The 15,993-nt window shown below is 46.3% G+C and overlaps 1 protein-coding gene across 1 annotated transcript; it reads left to right on the forward strand.

Annotated features, from left to right (window-relative positions):
- Positions 1-222: 222 nt before the first annotated feature.
- On the forward strand, positions 223-15,226 carry CMTM3 (CKLF like MARVEL transmembrane domain containing 3). Its single transcript, XM_086847684.1, has 6 exons — positions 223-300; positions 406-681; positions 8,818-8,973; positions 10,626-10,721; positions 11,884-12,001; positions 13,456-15,226. Exons 2-6 carry the CDS (start codon positions 571-573, stop codon positions 13,482-13,484), a joined length of 510 nt encoding a protein of 169 aa, XP_086703810.1. The 5' UTR covers positions 223-300; positions 406-570; the 3' UTR covers positions 13,485-15,226.
- The last annotated feature ends 767 nt before the right edge of the window (positions 15,227-15,993 follow it).

A 15,993-nucleotide genomic window follows, 5' to 3' on the forward strand; every position in this document is an offset into this window, starting at 1 on the left:
GCTTAAGTGCATTATTTAATCTTAATTATTTACTAAGTGTAAAAGAGTACATTGGAGTAAATGTAACTTTAAAGTAAAAATGTAATGACCCATCCTTCGGAAAGATTTTCTTGTGCCACGTGAATTACAAGTTTTTGCATCCTGAAATTTCAGGATTGAAACCCTTTGAGCGGGGTTTGGCCTGGGTGACCTCCAGCCCCGAGCTGCCGGTGGCTCAGTGCTGTGTTCAGAGTGGCAAGGAGGAGAAGCGCCCCGGCTCGCCGGTGTCGGCCCAGCAGCACAGGGCAGGGCAGGGCGAAGGTAGCAGCCCGGCTCCATTGTCCCTGTCCCGGGGCTGGGGGCGGGCGCTGGGGCCGCCCCCCACAGCTGGGGGATGCTGAAACTTTTTTTTTCACGTTTCCGCAGTGTCACGATTTCCGCTTCCCTCCTTCAGAGAAAAAAATTAAAAAAATTCCACGGCCAACCCCCCAGCCCGAGCCTGAGCCCGCGCCCAGCCCGAGCCCGACTCGAGCCCAGCCCAGCTCAGCCCGAGCCCAGCCCCATCCCCAGCCCACCCCGCCCGCCGCAGACATGGAGGACCCCGAGTCCGTGGGCGCCGCGCCGCCGCCCGGGCTCAGCTCGCTGCTCCCCCCCCGGGAGTTCCTGCGCTCCCGCAAGGGGCAGCTGCTGCTCGCAGAGTCGGTAAGGACGGCACAGCGGGGCCGGGGGGCTGCGGGAGCCTCCCCCGGGACAGCCGCGACCCGAGCGGGCTCCGCCGGAGCGAGCTGCCCCGGGCCGCTCCGCTGTGCGCCTGAGGGGAGAGGCGGCAGCGGCTGAGGGGAAAGCCGGGAAAACAACCGAGGGGAGACGGGGGGCAGCAACCGAGGGGAAATCTGGGGAAAAACAGCCGAGGGGAAAACTGGGGAAAACAACCGAGGGGAAAACTGAGGGAAAACAACCGAGGGGAGACAGGAGACAACAACCGAGGGGAAAACGGGGAAATAGCCGTACCGGAGTGGGGGAACTGAGAGCGTAATGGATTTAGCGTAATTCAGGCACAGCACCTTAGAGAGCAGAACTTGTCTCGTTAGCCTTCCAGTGTGTTTCGCTATTGGCGACTCCTTTTCGGTAAAAAAGCGCTTTGATTTCGTTTTAAGCTGTTTGCAGTGTGATTCCAGTAACCACTACGGCTGCGGTTTGCATTATCGGCTGGTGCCAGGTTAGGGGGCAGCTTGGCCTGAGTGTGTCAGGAAAGGCTTTAGTGAGGAATTTCTGATGTGTGGCATGAGACTGCGCCTCTCAGCTGCTGTCCCGAGCCCTCGGAGCCCTGCTGGTCCCTGACCCTCGGAGGGATGCGCTCGCTGGCCGCTCTGGAGCTGCCCGGAGGGAAAGGCTGCTGAGACAGCGGCTGGGCACCAGCCCGGCTGGGCACAGCGCCAGGGACACCTGGCTGGATCAGCAGGACCAGGGCAGTGACTGTGGTGAGAGACTTTGTGGAATTTTACATACAAAGGCTGAAAACCTGACAGCTAAAACAGTACCTGTGTGATAGGGAAGGCGATCACTCACCCCGTGGGGAGTGGGTATTTCACACCAAAATTACGATCTGAATAGGAAGCTCATTGATTGAAATTAGATGTTCAACATCATTTTTTCTAGAAATAATGATAAATTCAGATACTAAGTTTGCTGGGCTTTTAGCTGGAGTTTTGTCAGCAGATAGTCAAATATCAGGACAGCCCAAACTAGCAGTCAGGTCCATGGAGCACTGTTCAGATGTGCAAGGTATCTCTGGCTATGCACTCTGCTAGCTCAGGGAAGTAAACAAGGGTATTCCTGCCAAAGAGAGATAAGGAACTGGCAGAAGGAGGCAGAATTGTCTGTGACCAGCTGGTGGGGGACCAGCTCTGAGAGTCTGTGAGGCTGTGGCCACTGCCCTGTGGCAGAGAGACAAGGAACAGCCAGATGCAAGGCTGGCTTTGAGAGGAAAAGCATTCACTCAGTAGATCAGGATGACTTCTGTGCTGGGGAAAGCCACAGGTTGGGTATTAGCAGGCCATGGGCTTTATCAGCTCCACCAAAAAAATGCCAGCTATGCCATCCCTCCTCCAGGTACCCCATCAGTCACACCATCACACAATCACACATCAGCATCTGTAGTTTACAAACCCACACATTTACAAGATACTAGAGCCCAGCTAACCTGGCTCCTTTGGCATGTATTTTTTACATACTGTAACACACACTGGAATTTCCTTTACAAGCTTACAGCCACTAAATGATGGTTTTCAGACAGTCTGGCTTTTTAACATCTCAGAATGATGACATATTGGAGGAATACTGTTCTGGTCATGGGATCAGACTCACCCTTTTGTTATCATAGAGAAGTACTGACGATGCCTCCTTGGAGTAATAAAAACTTCTCTGTCTTGACAAAACAGGGATTTATCCTTTGTCAGGCCACTTGGGGCTTCCCAAGGGCTTGGCTGGCTGAAAGCAGCCCTAAAATCTCATCTGCCAAGAGCTTTCCTTGTGCTCCTTGCAGGCCAAGCCCACGTGCTCAGGACACAGTTTCCTGGCAGACAAGAGGCAGCAGTAGTTTCTCTCCAGTTGTCTCAGCTTTGCCAGAAGAAACCCTTGAAGACAACACAGGCCCCAGAGTAAATGCAGCCTGTATACAATTAGAGAAATACAGTGCCAAATAATTGAAGACGAGTCCAAGTTAAATCTATCATGGTTTAAATCTGTGTTTCATCTTTAGCTTTGCATTCCTCCTCTTGAATGTTTAATTTTTCCTCTGACACAGTGCTAATGTTGGATGGGGTTGGGTGCTGCATAAATGTATGGAAATAATATTCATGGACACACATTTTGAACAGTGTCTTTTGTTCAGAGGCAAAGTGGGGTCCTCATTACTGTTACAAATGTCACATTATTCAGCAGCGTAGCAGTTCCCCAGAAATGCACTTTATTTCTGCATATCTCAAGCCATTTTTGAAAATAACATTTCCACACAGAGGATCTTTAGGATGTTCAGGTGTGATTTGCTCTGGTGCAGTACCCATATAAACTGGGAATCCTGGTGCTTCCCCTCAAACAGGTCAGGCTGGTGATGGTGCTGATTACTGCTAGAAGCTTAATTATAATCTCAAATTTTATTCAGATAAGGAAGTTATCCTCCCCCCACCCCCTGCTCCTTTTTCTTTTGATCTCCACAGAATCACAGAATGGTTGGGGTTGTATGAGACCTCTGGGGAACATCCAGTCCACTTCCCCACTCACCTGCCTGATTAATTTTTTATTCCACCTGGGACAGCTCTAAAGCCAGGGAGAAGCAGTAGCATCAAATACATGTAGAAGCTTCACTGTTTCCCCTAATCCTATTTATTCTCACTGTCTTGATCTCTCCATTTTCTAACCATCATTTTTAATCTTACACATTAATCTTTTTTCCTTTCTGTTTCCCCCCTCACCCATGCCATGGTTTCTTCCACACATTTTAACACTCTTCTTAAGCTACCCATTTTTCCTAACCACTCAAGTTTCTGTGTTGCAGGTCAGCATGTCATCCTTGCTCTTTTCTACCCTTCAAGAGATGAGTTTTCCATTCCCTGTGTCTTGTGTTGGAACCATTTAACAGCCACTCTCACACTACCACCAGAGCTTGTCCAGGCAGGATCCCCAGCTGTGGATTCTGCTGCTCATCTGGTGCTCCACTCAAGCCTTTGTGGCTGCTTTAATTGGCATCTCCTCAGTCTCCTGAAGCCAGCATGCTTTTATTTTGTTTTTATAAAAATGCAGTGTGAATAGGTAAAGTTGTGCCACCTCTGTGGTGACATAAAAGGATGTAGAAATCACTATGCCTGTTTCTCTCCTCTTTTCCTGTCTTTCTCCTGTCTTTTCAGTCTCCTCTGAACTGACCTTCATAACTGAATCTTCAGCTGCTGGGTGTAAAGTCTCCTTTGAAGAGACCCTGTGCCTTTCTCAGGGTCTGTAGCCAGAAGGCCTCTCCTGCAGCGAGTTCTGGAGGAGACAGGAGTTTCACCTCCACGACAAGTGCAACAGAGAAGTGATAACTGAACAGCAGAGACCACTGAGTGATGCACTTTGTCTGTCTGATAAGAATACAAGAACAAAACACACTCTTGTCCAAAAGGTGACACTGTTACCCACAGTCTTACCCTCAGCCTTAGGCAAAGCTGCTCTTTCCTGGGGAGGGAGGTGAGAACAGGAGAAGAGGAGCTGCTGCAGTGATGGCAGCAGCTTCCCAGCATCCCAATATTCCCAGTGGGTTCCATCGGGTCTGTTCTCCCTCCTCAGGGGAGACAACGCCTCTGGAGCTGCCATGACCTCAGCACTGCTCAGGCCTCCCTCCCTTCAGGGACACTGTGCTCTCTAACCACTTGTACAATAAAGTGTAACTTCATAATGCCTGGCCACTTTAAGAAGCCCAGCAACACAATATTAAGTAATAATTACATGGCTTTAAATGGGAACGTTACTTTCTGAAATACAATACCCAAGAAGGGTTCTGTGTGAATGGGAGTGCACAAAAAAGGTGCTCAGTGAACAGTCAGGCTGCTGTTTTGCCAGGATTTTTTATACACTTACGACTGCCAAGCTATGAAAGGTTCCTGTCCTGCTCTTTGCTGCATTAGAGCTTCCTGCATTCACATATTCCTTCACAGTGAAGCTGGCAGCAGTCACCCCAAGCTGTCATCAGCAGCTCAGAAAGAGCTCAGACTCAGCTGCTCTCAGTGCTGAGAGTGCAACCCCAAGTGAGGGGAAGAGAAAAACCCTGTGTAAATACAAATTGACAAAACTGCTACAACACTGCTATTTTTTTTTTTTCTGCCAGAAGCTGCAGCGCCTTCTGAAAGTGCTAGAAATGAACTTGCAACTGCATGGAGCCTCACAAACTTCCTCTCTAGATGCCTTTTTTTTTTAAGCATAGATACAGAGCAGTTAGAAAAGCACCAAGGTCCCATTGCTTGACCTTTCTCTGAAGTGACCCTGAAACACACAGCTCCAGGAAGAGAGGTGCAGAGCAAGTGTGATGTGCAATGGAACATTTGACAGTCCTTAGAGGGGTCAGGGTATATTCCAAAAGGTGCTCTTGAGTTTTTAGAGCACCTTTCAATTTGTAAGATGTTTGTTGCAAAGACTTGAAGTCTGGAAAAGCACATAGGTAGGTGTCATTATTTCTGGGTACAGACTGGCACTGCAGTGTTTTCATTGTGGGAGGAGAGGAGTATTTTTAAAATTTTAAGATAACATCAAATGCTTGAGTTAGTGGCAGCGCACTTAAATGGTCAGAAAAGGCACCTGCTGACTTCTGTAATTCAGAAAAGACAGTTGTAGGTAATAGCCAATATTGCTCAAGGAGTCCATGCATTCTACGTGTCAGAAGAGGAAATGAGTTCTACACAAGGAGAAATGAGAAATATCATCAAAATCTTACAATTTGTGAGCTCTGGTATTACACAGAGCTGCTACCAAGGAAGTTTGGCATTAAAATCCATGTCAGGGCTGTGATGGGAGACAGAAAAGAAGAAAACCAAAGAACGAGGTGCAGCACCAAGGTGCAGTGCCATGGTCTTCACCTGACAGAGCCCTCAGGCACCTCCTTCCTGTTGCTGCTCTGGCTCTTTCCAAGGTCTGCTTCCCTCCCCTTCCTGGGCCTTCCAGCCTTCCCCCAAGGAAAGTATCCAAAAATACCATCTTTCAAATCTTCATTCTCAAAATCTGGTACATTATTTTATAGATGTTTATTTTACATAAAATCTTCCTTGGGCCCTTTCAGTCTCATAGTGCCTCCAGGATGAGGAATGACCAATTGCCACACTTCAGAGTCTTTTCCCTTTGCTTATACCACCAATAATCTACTGAAATCAAGCAGCTTCTTGTGAATCAAAAGCTGCCCTTTTTTTCAGTGTGCCTAGAGGTGCAATTCTCTTGCCAAGGAGATGCTGACAAGTGGAGACAGGCTGGACTCAATCCAGCCACTCAGGATGGGGAAGGTGGGAATACAGTCACTGACCCTCAGGGTTGAGGAGCAGGACACTGCTGTCACCTCCCATCACACAGGGCTTGGGTTGGACAGGTAACTGGCCTGGTAACCAGATTTTAAAATAAACAACTAATATTTCCCCAACTTCTCTGGGTCAGACCCAGTTAGAGAGTTAATGCTTAGACTCATCTGTCTCTTGAGCAGCTTCCCTGGCATAGAAGGAGGGATCCCCTGGCACCCCCAGCACCTGGGATCAGGGGCTCCTTGATCTGTTCCTTCCACAGAACAGCTCCTGTTTCACTCATGTCTAAACCTCACACCTGCCCAGGGCTCAGAGGGGACAGCAGGAGCCTTCCCTGGCACAAATTTCCATAAAGCTGATAAGAACAGACCACAAAGGCTCTTCCTTTCACTTTACACTTCAACAGGAAAGATTTTTTCTCAGTGCAAAGGCAGTCAGAGCACAGGAGTTACTGACTCAAACAGAATCGAGATCAAAAGGATCTCTGCTGTGCAGCATCACCTTACATATCTGAAATTTGCCTCTCTACCTCCCCTCACTGCACCAGTAGGATGTATTATTTAACACTGCATTTAATCCTCTCCTAAGAGATCACCAGGTTTAGTTCAAGTCTAAGGATCTGCCATTAGAAGGGTTGTGGCCAGCGGGACCTGCCCATGAACCCAGCTCTGCTGCTGCTCACCCCTGCAGCTCAGCCACCACACACCTGCCTTTAGCCACAAAAAGGAAGATACTTTTTTCAGCACCAGAAAACAAAAAGAAAATGTCCTGTATAGATGGTGATTTCTTTTTAATCCAAGAAAACGTAGAACTGTGTCTAAATTTTGTTTAAGAAATGCAAGTGAAGTGAATTCACAAAGCAAGTGCAGTCTGTGTTTTTTGGGGTGGGAAGGGAATAGGTGCTGTGATAGGAAGAAGGAAGTCCTCTCTCTTAAGAGCTGTCAAGCTCTGATAAATCCACTTCCCTTCAAAGAGTTCTTATCACTTTTAGCTCATAGAAAGAAAATACCACAGTTAGGATGAGATACAGGGAATGAACTCCCTCCACCTTAGGAAAACGAGAAAAACCTGCAGAGAGGCTCTGTGAGCAATAAACAAATCAGAATGGGGCTGATATTACCAGCTAGCAGGCCCATGCAGAAGTGAGCTCTATAAACTGTCCCAGCTCAGTTTCTTAGAACCCAGTGAAAAAAGAACAATGCATAGATGTTTAAGGTAAGTATAGTCTCTTACTAAAAATATCACATCCTTTCTAACCTCACCAGCCAGTCCTAATGGATGAAAACAGTTTACTCCAGCTGCTAGCATCCTGCTCAGACACTATTTCGCCCAAAACACAGGCTGAGAATAAAGGCTTGGTAATTAATTACACCAAGAAATTATTTCAGTGGGATTGAACTGCTTAGTTGCCCCCTAAACATAAATGGTTTTTTGATACATGTATTTGAGGGTTGACTGACCTCTCATAAGAGTAATTACCAATTAATAATTATAGGAGTCTTATCACTCAGGTGTAATGATGATTTTTTCTGGTACTGATGGTCTCCAGGAACCCACAGTAGCAGCAAACAAAGAAAATCCACAGAGCTGAAATTTAATGAGGCAAATGCTTTGATTACCTTTGCAGAAATGCTACATCTGCCTTCAGATGTGCCTGTCATCTGGGGGTAAAGAATCCATTTATTTTCAATAAATGAGTGGGAATATCAGTGTCCCAGTTTGGAATTAGAAGTTAAAAAAACATCTTTGTAATCTAGTGCTCAGTCTGTGCTGACCAAAAGCATCCCTGAGCTTTGGGAAGGCACAGATTTGTGTCCAGGAGGAAAGGCTGGGCAGAGCAGCCCAGGTGTGAACTGGCACATGACAATATATAATTCAGCATCCCGGCTACTTTTGTTACTTCAGGGTAATTTGACTGAAACAACAACCAATTCCCATGCAAGGCAGTGAAACAGGAGGACTGGAGCCTCTTTCTTGGGACCACCAACCCTCAGTGCAGCAACTGGAAATGGTGTTGAGCTTCTCCATGGTTCCCTCACCTTCCACTTTTACAGTCACAGTCCAGGAATGTAGGACAGCACTCTGCTACTGCCTGGTTTAGGTGAAAATGCATTTTCTTCAGTCCCATTGTGAAACTTTCTATTTTGAGCTGTATTTCTAAAGGTATTTCAATTGAGTGGAAAAAAATGACAGTTTTTATTATTTACTAGAGATAGGAAACATTATGGAGATAAATCTATGGGAGTTATCTGTCCTATTGCTCTCCAGAAGAGCTTCCACACTGGAAAACTGGAACCAGACACTTCCAGAAATCACAGAACAATTAATTCTAGTCCCTTTTCTATCCATCATCAGCAGACTTTATTCTTTCAACTCCAAGATTATAAATGCTGAGTTACTTCAGGCTGTCTGAGCACTGATTTGGGTTTCAAATGAGAGCTGTCACAGCTGAAAGCTTAGAGCTCTGCTTGCTTGGCAACACCCCACTCTATCTTCAGAATTATGTTGTCAGAGCTGTTTACAATCCAGAGCAAATTACCGACTTCAAGGGGTTCAAATCCACCCAGCGCTCTGGAAAAGCAATTTCACACACAGGGAAATAAACACCATTACTTCAGATTTATTCTGTGCTGAACAAGAAAAATCATTTGGCCCAATGAAAAATAAAAAAAGCAGGATGCTGAAGCTATGCCAGCAGCAGCAGCACTGACAGAAATACACAGGGAAAATAACACTTCAAAGCTGCTCAGCTGCCTGCGGCTCTGCTATTCCATGCGAATAACTACGAGTTTTCCCTTTACTTTAGGTGCTGTCATTTATCATCTTTATCTGCTATATTGCATCTCTAGCAGCTTCTTTCATGATGGCACCACTCCTAGAGTTTCTGCTGGCACTGTTTCTTTTTTTTGCCTACGCCTCCAAGCTTAATGAGAAGTTTAAAGGAGTCCACTGGCCTTTGGCGGTAAGTGAGATGTGCAACAGAAACCTTCAGAATTAATTGTCTGGTGTGAGGGGGTGAAAGGGGCTGGGCAGATCAGGGTGACTGTAACAAGTTTACTGCCCTTTTAGAAACTTGTCCATGCTGCTTCTGGCTCAGAAGGTCCTGGAGCACTCCATGCTCTGCTCTGCAGCTTTTTGGGTGCTGACACAAGGCATGGCTTTATCAAAGCACAGCTGGTATTCCAAATTCCAGGCAAATGGCTTGGGGCCAGCATCAGCCCAAGTCTGACTGCTGGGGGCTCCTTATTGCCACCCTTGCAGATGGGGAAACGGGTGTGTTGTTGATAATGGGCAGACTTTATCAGGCTGTGATTAAATTCTCAGGTAGAGTTACACCCTCAGACAAACTGAGCTGCTCTGGGAAGGGCCAGCTCTGGCCAGTTCATGCGCACACAGCAGCCCAGTGACTGCTGGAGCAGTGCTGGGGCTGCAGGAGAGCCCTGGCCACTGGATGTCCCTGCAGCCTCAGATATCACTGCAAAGGGAGCAGCTGCCTTGCCGTACAAATACTTCAAAAAACCCTACTGATTTTATCAATCTGGATTCTCTTTTGGTACCATCAGTAGTTCATTGCAGTGAGGTTTGAATTAGAGCTCACTGCACAAAAATAACTTTAGCAAGGCCACTGGTAGATAAAACAGTATCAGTGACTTTGGCTACGACTGTGCACAGCTCTCAGCTGGTAATCTCAGTTCCATCATTTTCCCATTTTCTACATGCATCTGGTTCCAGAACTAAGACAAAAAAGGCACTTGTGTGTTTATTATGGCCATTACCATAACATACTACAGGCACAGAATGTAGATAACTGACCTTGTCCTGACTTCAGAGGAATCGGGTTTCTTGCAGGATTTGTGGTTTGAGACAGGATTTTACTCCTCCATCTGTTCTGGAAAGGCAGAAGAGCTAACTGTGAACAGAGCTGAGGGTTCCATTTTTGCAGCTCCCATGATTTGCATGTGCCCTGGGAAGCACATTTCTGTTTGAAGCTCACTGCAGAGACATCTCTGCTGTGTGTCAGGGCACAGCTCAGCAGGACACGTCCCAGGGATCACACCAGGCATGGGGCTGGCAGTGGACATGGGAAGTATCAATCATTCCAACACTAATCCAAGTGTTGTGTTCCTGAATGAGGCACTGCCCAGCCAGGTCTCCCTGGAGATCACCTCACACCCTGCATCCACAGAGAGACAGGCACCCGTTCCCACGGGAGCTGGGACCTCCTGAGCCTCTGGTGCCACAGGAAGTCTGCTCAAACATGAGGTTTTTAAGTCATTTCAAACGATTTTTCCATCAAATCCCTTGCTGTGCTCCAAGGCAAACACCCTGCACAGCCCCTCCCAGGCTGAAGGAAGGTCTGCCTGACACAGGCAGGGTAGAAGCCGGATTTATCCCAGCATCTTTAAGAGCAGAAGTTTATGCCAAGGCTCAGGGCTTCTCCTATTTAGAAATATTTCACAGATGAGCAGTTCCTCCTCTGCAGCAACCCAGGCTGTGGTTACATACCAGCAAGGCCACTGATGCAACAACAGAGGGGCTGAGTGTTCATTTCCAGAATGGTTTTTAGAGGAAATCCTAGAGCAGTCTGAGAATGCACCGTTGCTTCTTCCACAGGATTTCTTGCGCTGCGTCACCGCTGCCATTATTTACTTTGCCATTTCAATTGCTGCTGTCTCAAAATACAACGATGGAGCATCTAAAGCAGCAGGGGTGAGTAGGCATGAGCTTTCCACCTAAGTGCTATGGTGAACAGAGTATGGATGTACTTTGAAACAGTTCAAATCAGAGAAGTTTCTTCAATTAACTGAAAATTAATTTGCCTAAAGCACAGAAATATCACTTATTCAGAAAAATTTGTCTTGAACCTGTGACTAGTTCTTTCACCCTAACAGAGTTGCTCAGTGTTAAATGTATCCTTAGGGAAGGCACCTATTCTGCTTTTTAATTTTACTAGCTGCTTCTGCAAGGAGTGTCATGATCCTTGAATGGAAGGAATAATAATCATAATCATAATCATTTTTAATTTTTTTTTTAAATAACTCAAACCTGCAACTGCTAAGGCCAGTCTGAATTAAGTAATTTCAACCTCCTGCCTCTCCTGCTTAGTTTTACTTGGATGTGTTGAAACAAGAGCAGTGTCATTTTACCCTCCAATACCAAGACTGCCGAGGAGAGAGCCTTCACCCATCAGCATTTTGTGGTCAGAAATACAGCCCCTGCATCTGCAACTTGACTCTAAGCATCAATAATGTATGCAACATAAATAAAATTTGCAAAACAATTGTTTAAGCTTGGGAAGAACAATGCCCAGTGGTGCCAGCCAGCAGCCCTTCCCAAACCATCCCACAATCCCAAACCTTGTTTGATCTTTGTCCCTGTGGTGAGACGTGGAGCGATGGAGTGTGCTCAGCCCAGCCCAGCCCAGCACCCAGCCTGTGCTTGGCACAGCTCTGCTGCTCTGGCACTGGAGAGGAAACTCCAGAATCATTTCAGTCTGTCTAATTCACTCAGCAATAAACACATCTCCTTGCAAACAAGTGGAAATTTATTTCCCAGGAAATGGAGGTGATTTCTGGGTGGCAGAGGTGTCCTGGGACAGTGGAGGTGCAGGAGCTGCACCAGAATGTGCCCAGAGCCCACGAGGGCTGCGGCCTGGGGGAGGGATAAGGACACACCTGGTCACTTCTCAGGCTCCCAAATCAGCTGTAGTTCAGTTGATACCAGTGTGTCACAAACCAGTTCCCTTCCCTGCTTTTTTGGAAAGGCACAGGTCAAAAAAAACATGGAATTTTTCCTGTGTGGGCTTGGTTGGGTTTGGTTTGTCCCTGACAGACGGGAGCTGTTGTTACTGAGTGTTACTTTACCCTTTCAGGTGTTTGGGTTTGCAGCCACCATCGTGTTTGCCATCGATTTCTACCTAACTTTCAATGACCTGGTCACTTTCCTCAAGCAAGGCAGCTCCGATTCCCCCGAGGGGCACAAGACAGAAGGTGGGTAAAACTCCCTGCTTGTTACAGGAGCTGCAGTGTGAGATTTCCCTCTCCATTTCACCCTGTGCAGGGAGCAAGAGCTCTTTCCCAGTAAGAGCACTTTCTGTTCTTGGGTTTGTGTGCCACAGCTCTGCTCAGTTAGGAAGCTGCAAATGGAATTCCAGTGATTTATGAAGATAACCTGCAAGCCAGGAATGTGAAGTTTCTCAGAGTTTCACAACCTCTAACTTTGAAAAGCCCCAAATCCAATTATAGAAATCACCATGCAGCACAGATTTACTTTCCCTATTAAAATGTCTTGCTGTAAAAACAAGCAAATTTCTACCTTTTTTTTTTTTTAGTAACTTATAACTAACATCCATGAATCCACAGCCTTTTATGTTCAAATAGTGCTTTTCTCTTTATCATTTCCTTTACATGATCGCCTCTTTTGATCAGCTTTGACCATCTGTGGGCAAATGGCCTTGAAATCCAACAGTCAAACAGTATAAAATTAACAATGTTGTTATCAATTTTTTCTTCTATTGAAGTCTACTTCAGAGAGGTCCACTTGGAAAAAGACAAAAAGGTGTTGGGTGCCAGTTCAAGTCAAGACAAGGGTAGTTGTTGTAGTTGTTTTGCAGTTTCCAGGAGCCCAAACCAGGCATCATGTCCCTGTGATTACTTACTGCACCCACATGGATTAAAAAGACTGCTCCACATTAAAAATAAAATATCCCAACCCCCCCCCAACACTCCATTTAAAACCCCTGCAAAACCAAACACCCAAGGTGTGCATAGAATCCCAGGAAGTGAACAGCAGCACTGACAAGTCTCTTCTGGGGATTTTAGTGAACTGTTAAGTATTTTTCAAGCTTTAGGCTGAAAAGAAAGACAAAGGAAAAATAACTAAAGGAACAGAAAACAGACTGCAAAAGCTAAAAACTGAACTACTGAACTGCCCTCAGAAGATGACCAGGTGGCAAGGGTGCAGAGTTAGGATACAGATTAGATCTAATTCCCCTGGAGATGGAGACACAAATACATCAGCTCACAGAAGTGCAGTCACACAGCTTTGTGTTGGTGTTTGTGGCCATGCAAGGAGGGCTCAGCCCTGCAGCCCAAAGTTGTGTTCACACAGGGGCTTTCATGAGCTGAGGCCAGAAGGATGGAGCTCTGTGGGCCTGGAGGGATTTCTCAGCATCTCAGAGGTGTTGAGCTGCAGAGCACACAGCAGAGCCCAGAGCAGCAAGGATACCAGCAGAGCCTCTCAGCAGCATCTTCCAACTCCTTCAAACACCATTTCAGGTCCCATCACCTCAGCAAGAGCTGCCATTGCACAGAAGTGTTCATTCCCAATCCTGCTGTGTCCTTTGAAGCACACCCTGCCAGAGCAGCCTCTCTCCCAACCAGAACCACAGCTGGGGGGGTTTCCAGTTTGCATTTTCACTTTTGTTCCTTGTTTCACCCCTCAGATGAGGACTCCGACTCTGACTCAGACTGAAGAACCAAACACCAACCAAGCATGAAGGGAAGATGATCAAGCACTTTCCTCTCTGCTGAATGCACTGTAAATTGAAATATCCCCTCATTTCAGCCCCTTGCCACCTCACTGTTCATGGAATCACCAGAGCAGACAAGGCAGTAATGTGGAAAAGGAGACTATTCCCAGTGCCACTAAACTCTTGACAACTACAGATCCTACAGTAGTTCTGTCCAAACAACACAGCTCAATTCTCTGTTGCTCCTCCCCACTCAGCACATCCATGTCCTGAGTAAATGGGAATGGCATTTTTAACATTTACAGCTTTTAATGTGCTTTCAGAATTCCAAACCTTTAACACTTAAAGCTTTTATACTTATATATGCCAAAGAAGAGAGGTTTGGATGCCTCTGTTTGTATTTTTCTTGATTAACTAACAGTATTTCTTTATCCAAAGTCTGAATACTCCCAAGCACTGAAGGCATGGATTACAGTTAACATGTTGGTTTCAATACCTTTAAATCTCCTGTCCATCTGGGACAAGGAAATGTAACAACTGGAAATCTGCAGCAAGAACAAACCTCAGAGTAGTATAATGGTGCTGCAGGGCAGCTGGCTCATCAGACATTAAGTATCCCTTGTTTTAAGCTGCTTGGCTGGAGTCACATCCCCTCTGCTGCAATTTCACCACAGGATGGGGAGGAACAGGTGAGGCAGCTCTGGGCAGCCCTGTCCTGTTTTTAGAAGCCCCTGTGAGTGTCTGCACAGCCAGGGAAGGCAGGCTTGGCCAACAGCTCCCAGCAGGACCTGCCTGGTGAAACCTGCAGGTGTTTGTGCCCCAGGCTCCAGTGTCCTGCTCTGTGCTGAGCCCACTGGTGCTGCCACACCGAGGGTGCCCAGGCCCCAGGAGGGCAGGGGCTCCTCCCCACTGTGAAAAGGCCAAAAAGCCAACCCCAAACTTCAGAATGTCTGCAATGGATTCACCACTCCAGCCCCCTTATTTCAGTGTGTGTGGGGTGGGGTGAGTTGATTTTTCACCCCTGGGAGGATGTGACTTACCTTGTGGTGTTGTATTCCAGGGGAGAAGCCCTCTGAATTTACAAGCTGTTTTCACAGGTAGCACAGCCTACTTTGGAATATCTGTGTCCATTTATAAACACTGGGGAATGCTTGGGAAGAGCACAGCACACTCCTCACAGATGGCATCAGACAGGTTTGTAGCAAATAAACCTGTATGGATTTTTTAAAAATTAATAGAGTACCAGCACAGGTGTGATTAAAATGAGAGCAGATGGTACTAACAGAGTAAGTGAAAAACAGGGATGAAACAATAAAGGCAGTTTTCCTTTGGAATAAAATCAGCAGCTGGGTTCCAGTTCCCTGTGGCTGGCAGGACAGGGGAGCTGGCACAGAGCAGGGGGTGCTGGTCAGGTTTGGAGTTGTCCAGCAGGCAGCTCCTACATCTCCTGCTTCCTGACCACTGACAGAGTAAATGCAGAACAAGTGATTGCTTCTAAATGTGACAGATAATCCTTGATTTATCAGGAAGATCTCTTTGGACCTTTTCCTGTACAAAATCCCATGTTTCTTTCTCTTCTCTTGTCATATTTTACTGGCACACTGTGACGTTCAGGGGACCTGGGCTCATTTTTATACTTGTTTTGTATGTCTCTTTTTTTAAGTAAAAAAATGTACTGCATGTCACAGCTGAAGACATGGTTAATATTTAGAAACCATGCTGGATTAAACCTCTTTTAATAGAAGTGTTTGGTGTCTTTACTTACTTGAAGACCTGATTTTGCTGCTTTGCCTCTGCCCAGCACAAAAAAATGACTTCAGGAATCCCAAATCTGTGCTGGGGAGAGGGCAGAGCTCAGAGCCAGCCCTGGGGACCAGCCACAGAAGAAACCTCTTCCTTAGGGTATGAGATGAAAAAATGTGACCAAAAATTAGTTGTAAATATTCTAGATATTAGTTCTAAGCATTGGGGATTCTGTGCTCCCTCTTGGCAACCAATGACCCCATAAAGAACAAAGTCACCCTGCGGGTTCACCCTTCACACACCCAAAATATACTGAGGTTTTCTGGTAATTTATTCCATGTTGGATTAAAGTAAACAGGCAGCAAACAAAATGTTCATTAGTTGCTTCAGGACTGCTTTAGCAGCTTTCAGTGAGGTGCCTGCCCAGAGAATTTCCTTACTGGCTTTTAAGTACTTGATGACTTCATTTATTTCAAAGCAGTTTGCTCCCAGGGTCAAGCACTTCTGTAAGATTCTGGCCTTTTATTAAAAAAGATCTGTTCCCATGACTGAAAGAAAACAGGGTTCTGTATTTTAGAAATATCACTTCAGAAAATTAGATTTAAAATAATTACCTCAAAGCCAGTTTGGATTGGGGTGGAGGGAGCTGACTCAGTCTTCTGCCCATATTCCACCACAAATCCTGCACAAGCTCAGGGTCTCCTCCACTGGAGGAGGAGCCAGCTTGGCTTTTTTGGTTTTTTGTTTATTTGCATGTTTTTCCTCAAC

Source organism: Cyanistes caeruleus, chromosome 12 (assembly GCF_971803275.1).
Source record: "Cyanistes caeruleus chromosome 12, bCyaCae1.hap1.1, whole genome shotgun sequence".
NCBI lineage: Eukaryota > Metazoa > Chordata > Aves > Passeriformes > Paridae > Cyanistes > Cyanistes caeruleus.

Bases quoted from the DNA above. Each gene is read 5' to 3' on its own strand.
- CMTM3 (XM_086847684.1), top strand. From the start codon at position 571: ATGGAGGACCCCGAGTCCGTGGGCGCCGCGCCGCCGCCCGGGCTCAGC. The intron at 8,974-10,625 runs GTAAGTGAGATG...CTTCTTCCACAG, and splicing joins GAGTCCACTGGCCTTTGGCG to GATTTCTTGCGCTGCGTCAC. The intron at 12,002-13,455 runs GTGGGTAAAACT...TTCACCCCTCAG, and splicing joins CGAGGGGCACAAGACAGAAG to ATGAGGACTCCGACTCTGAC.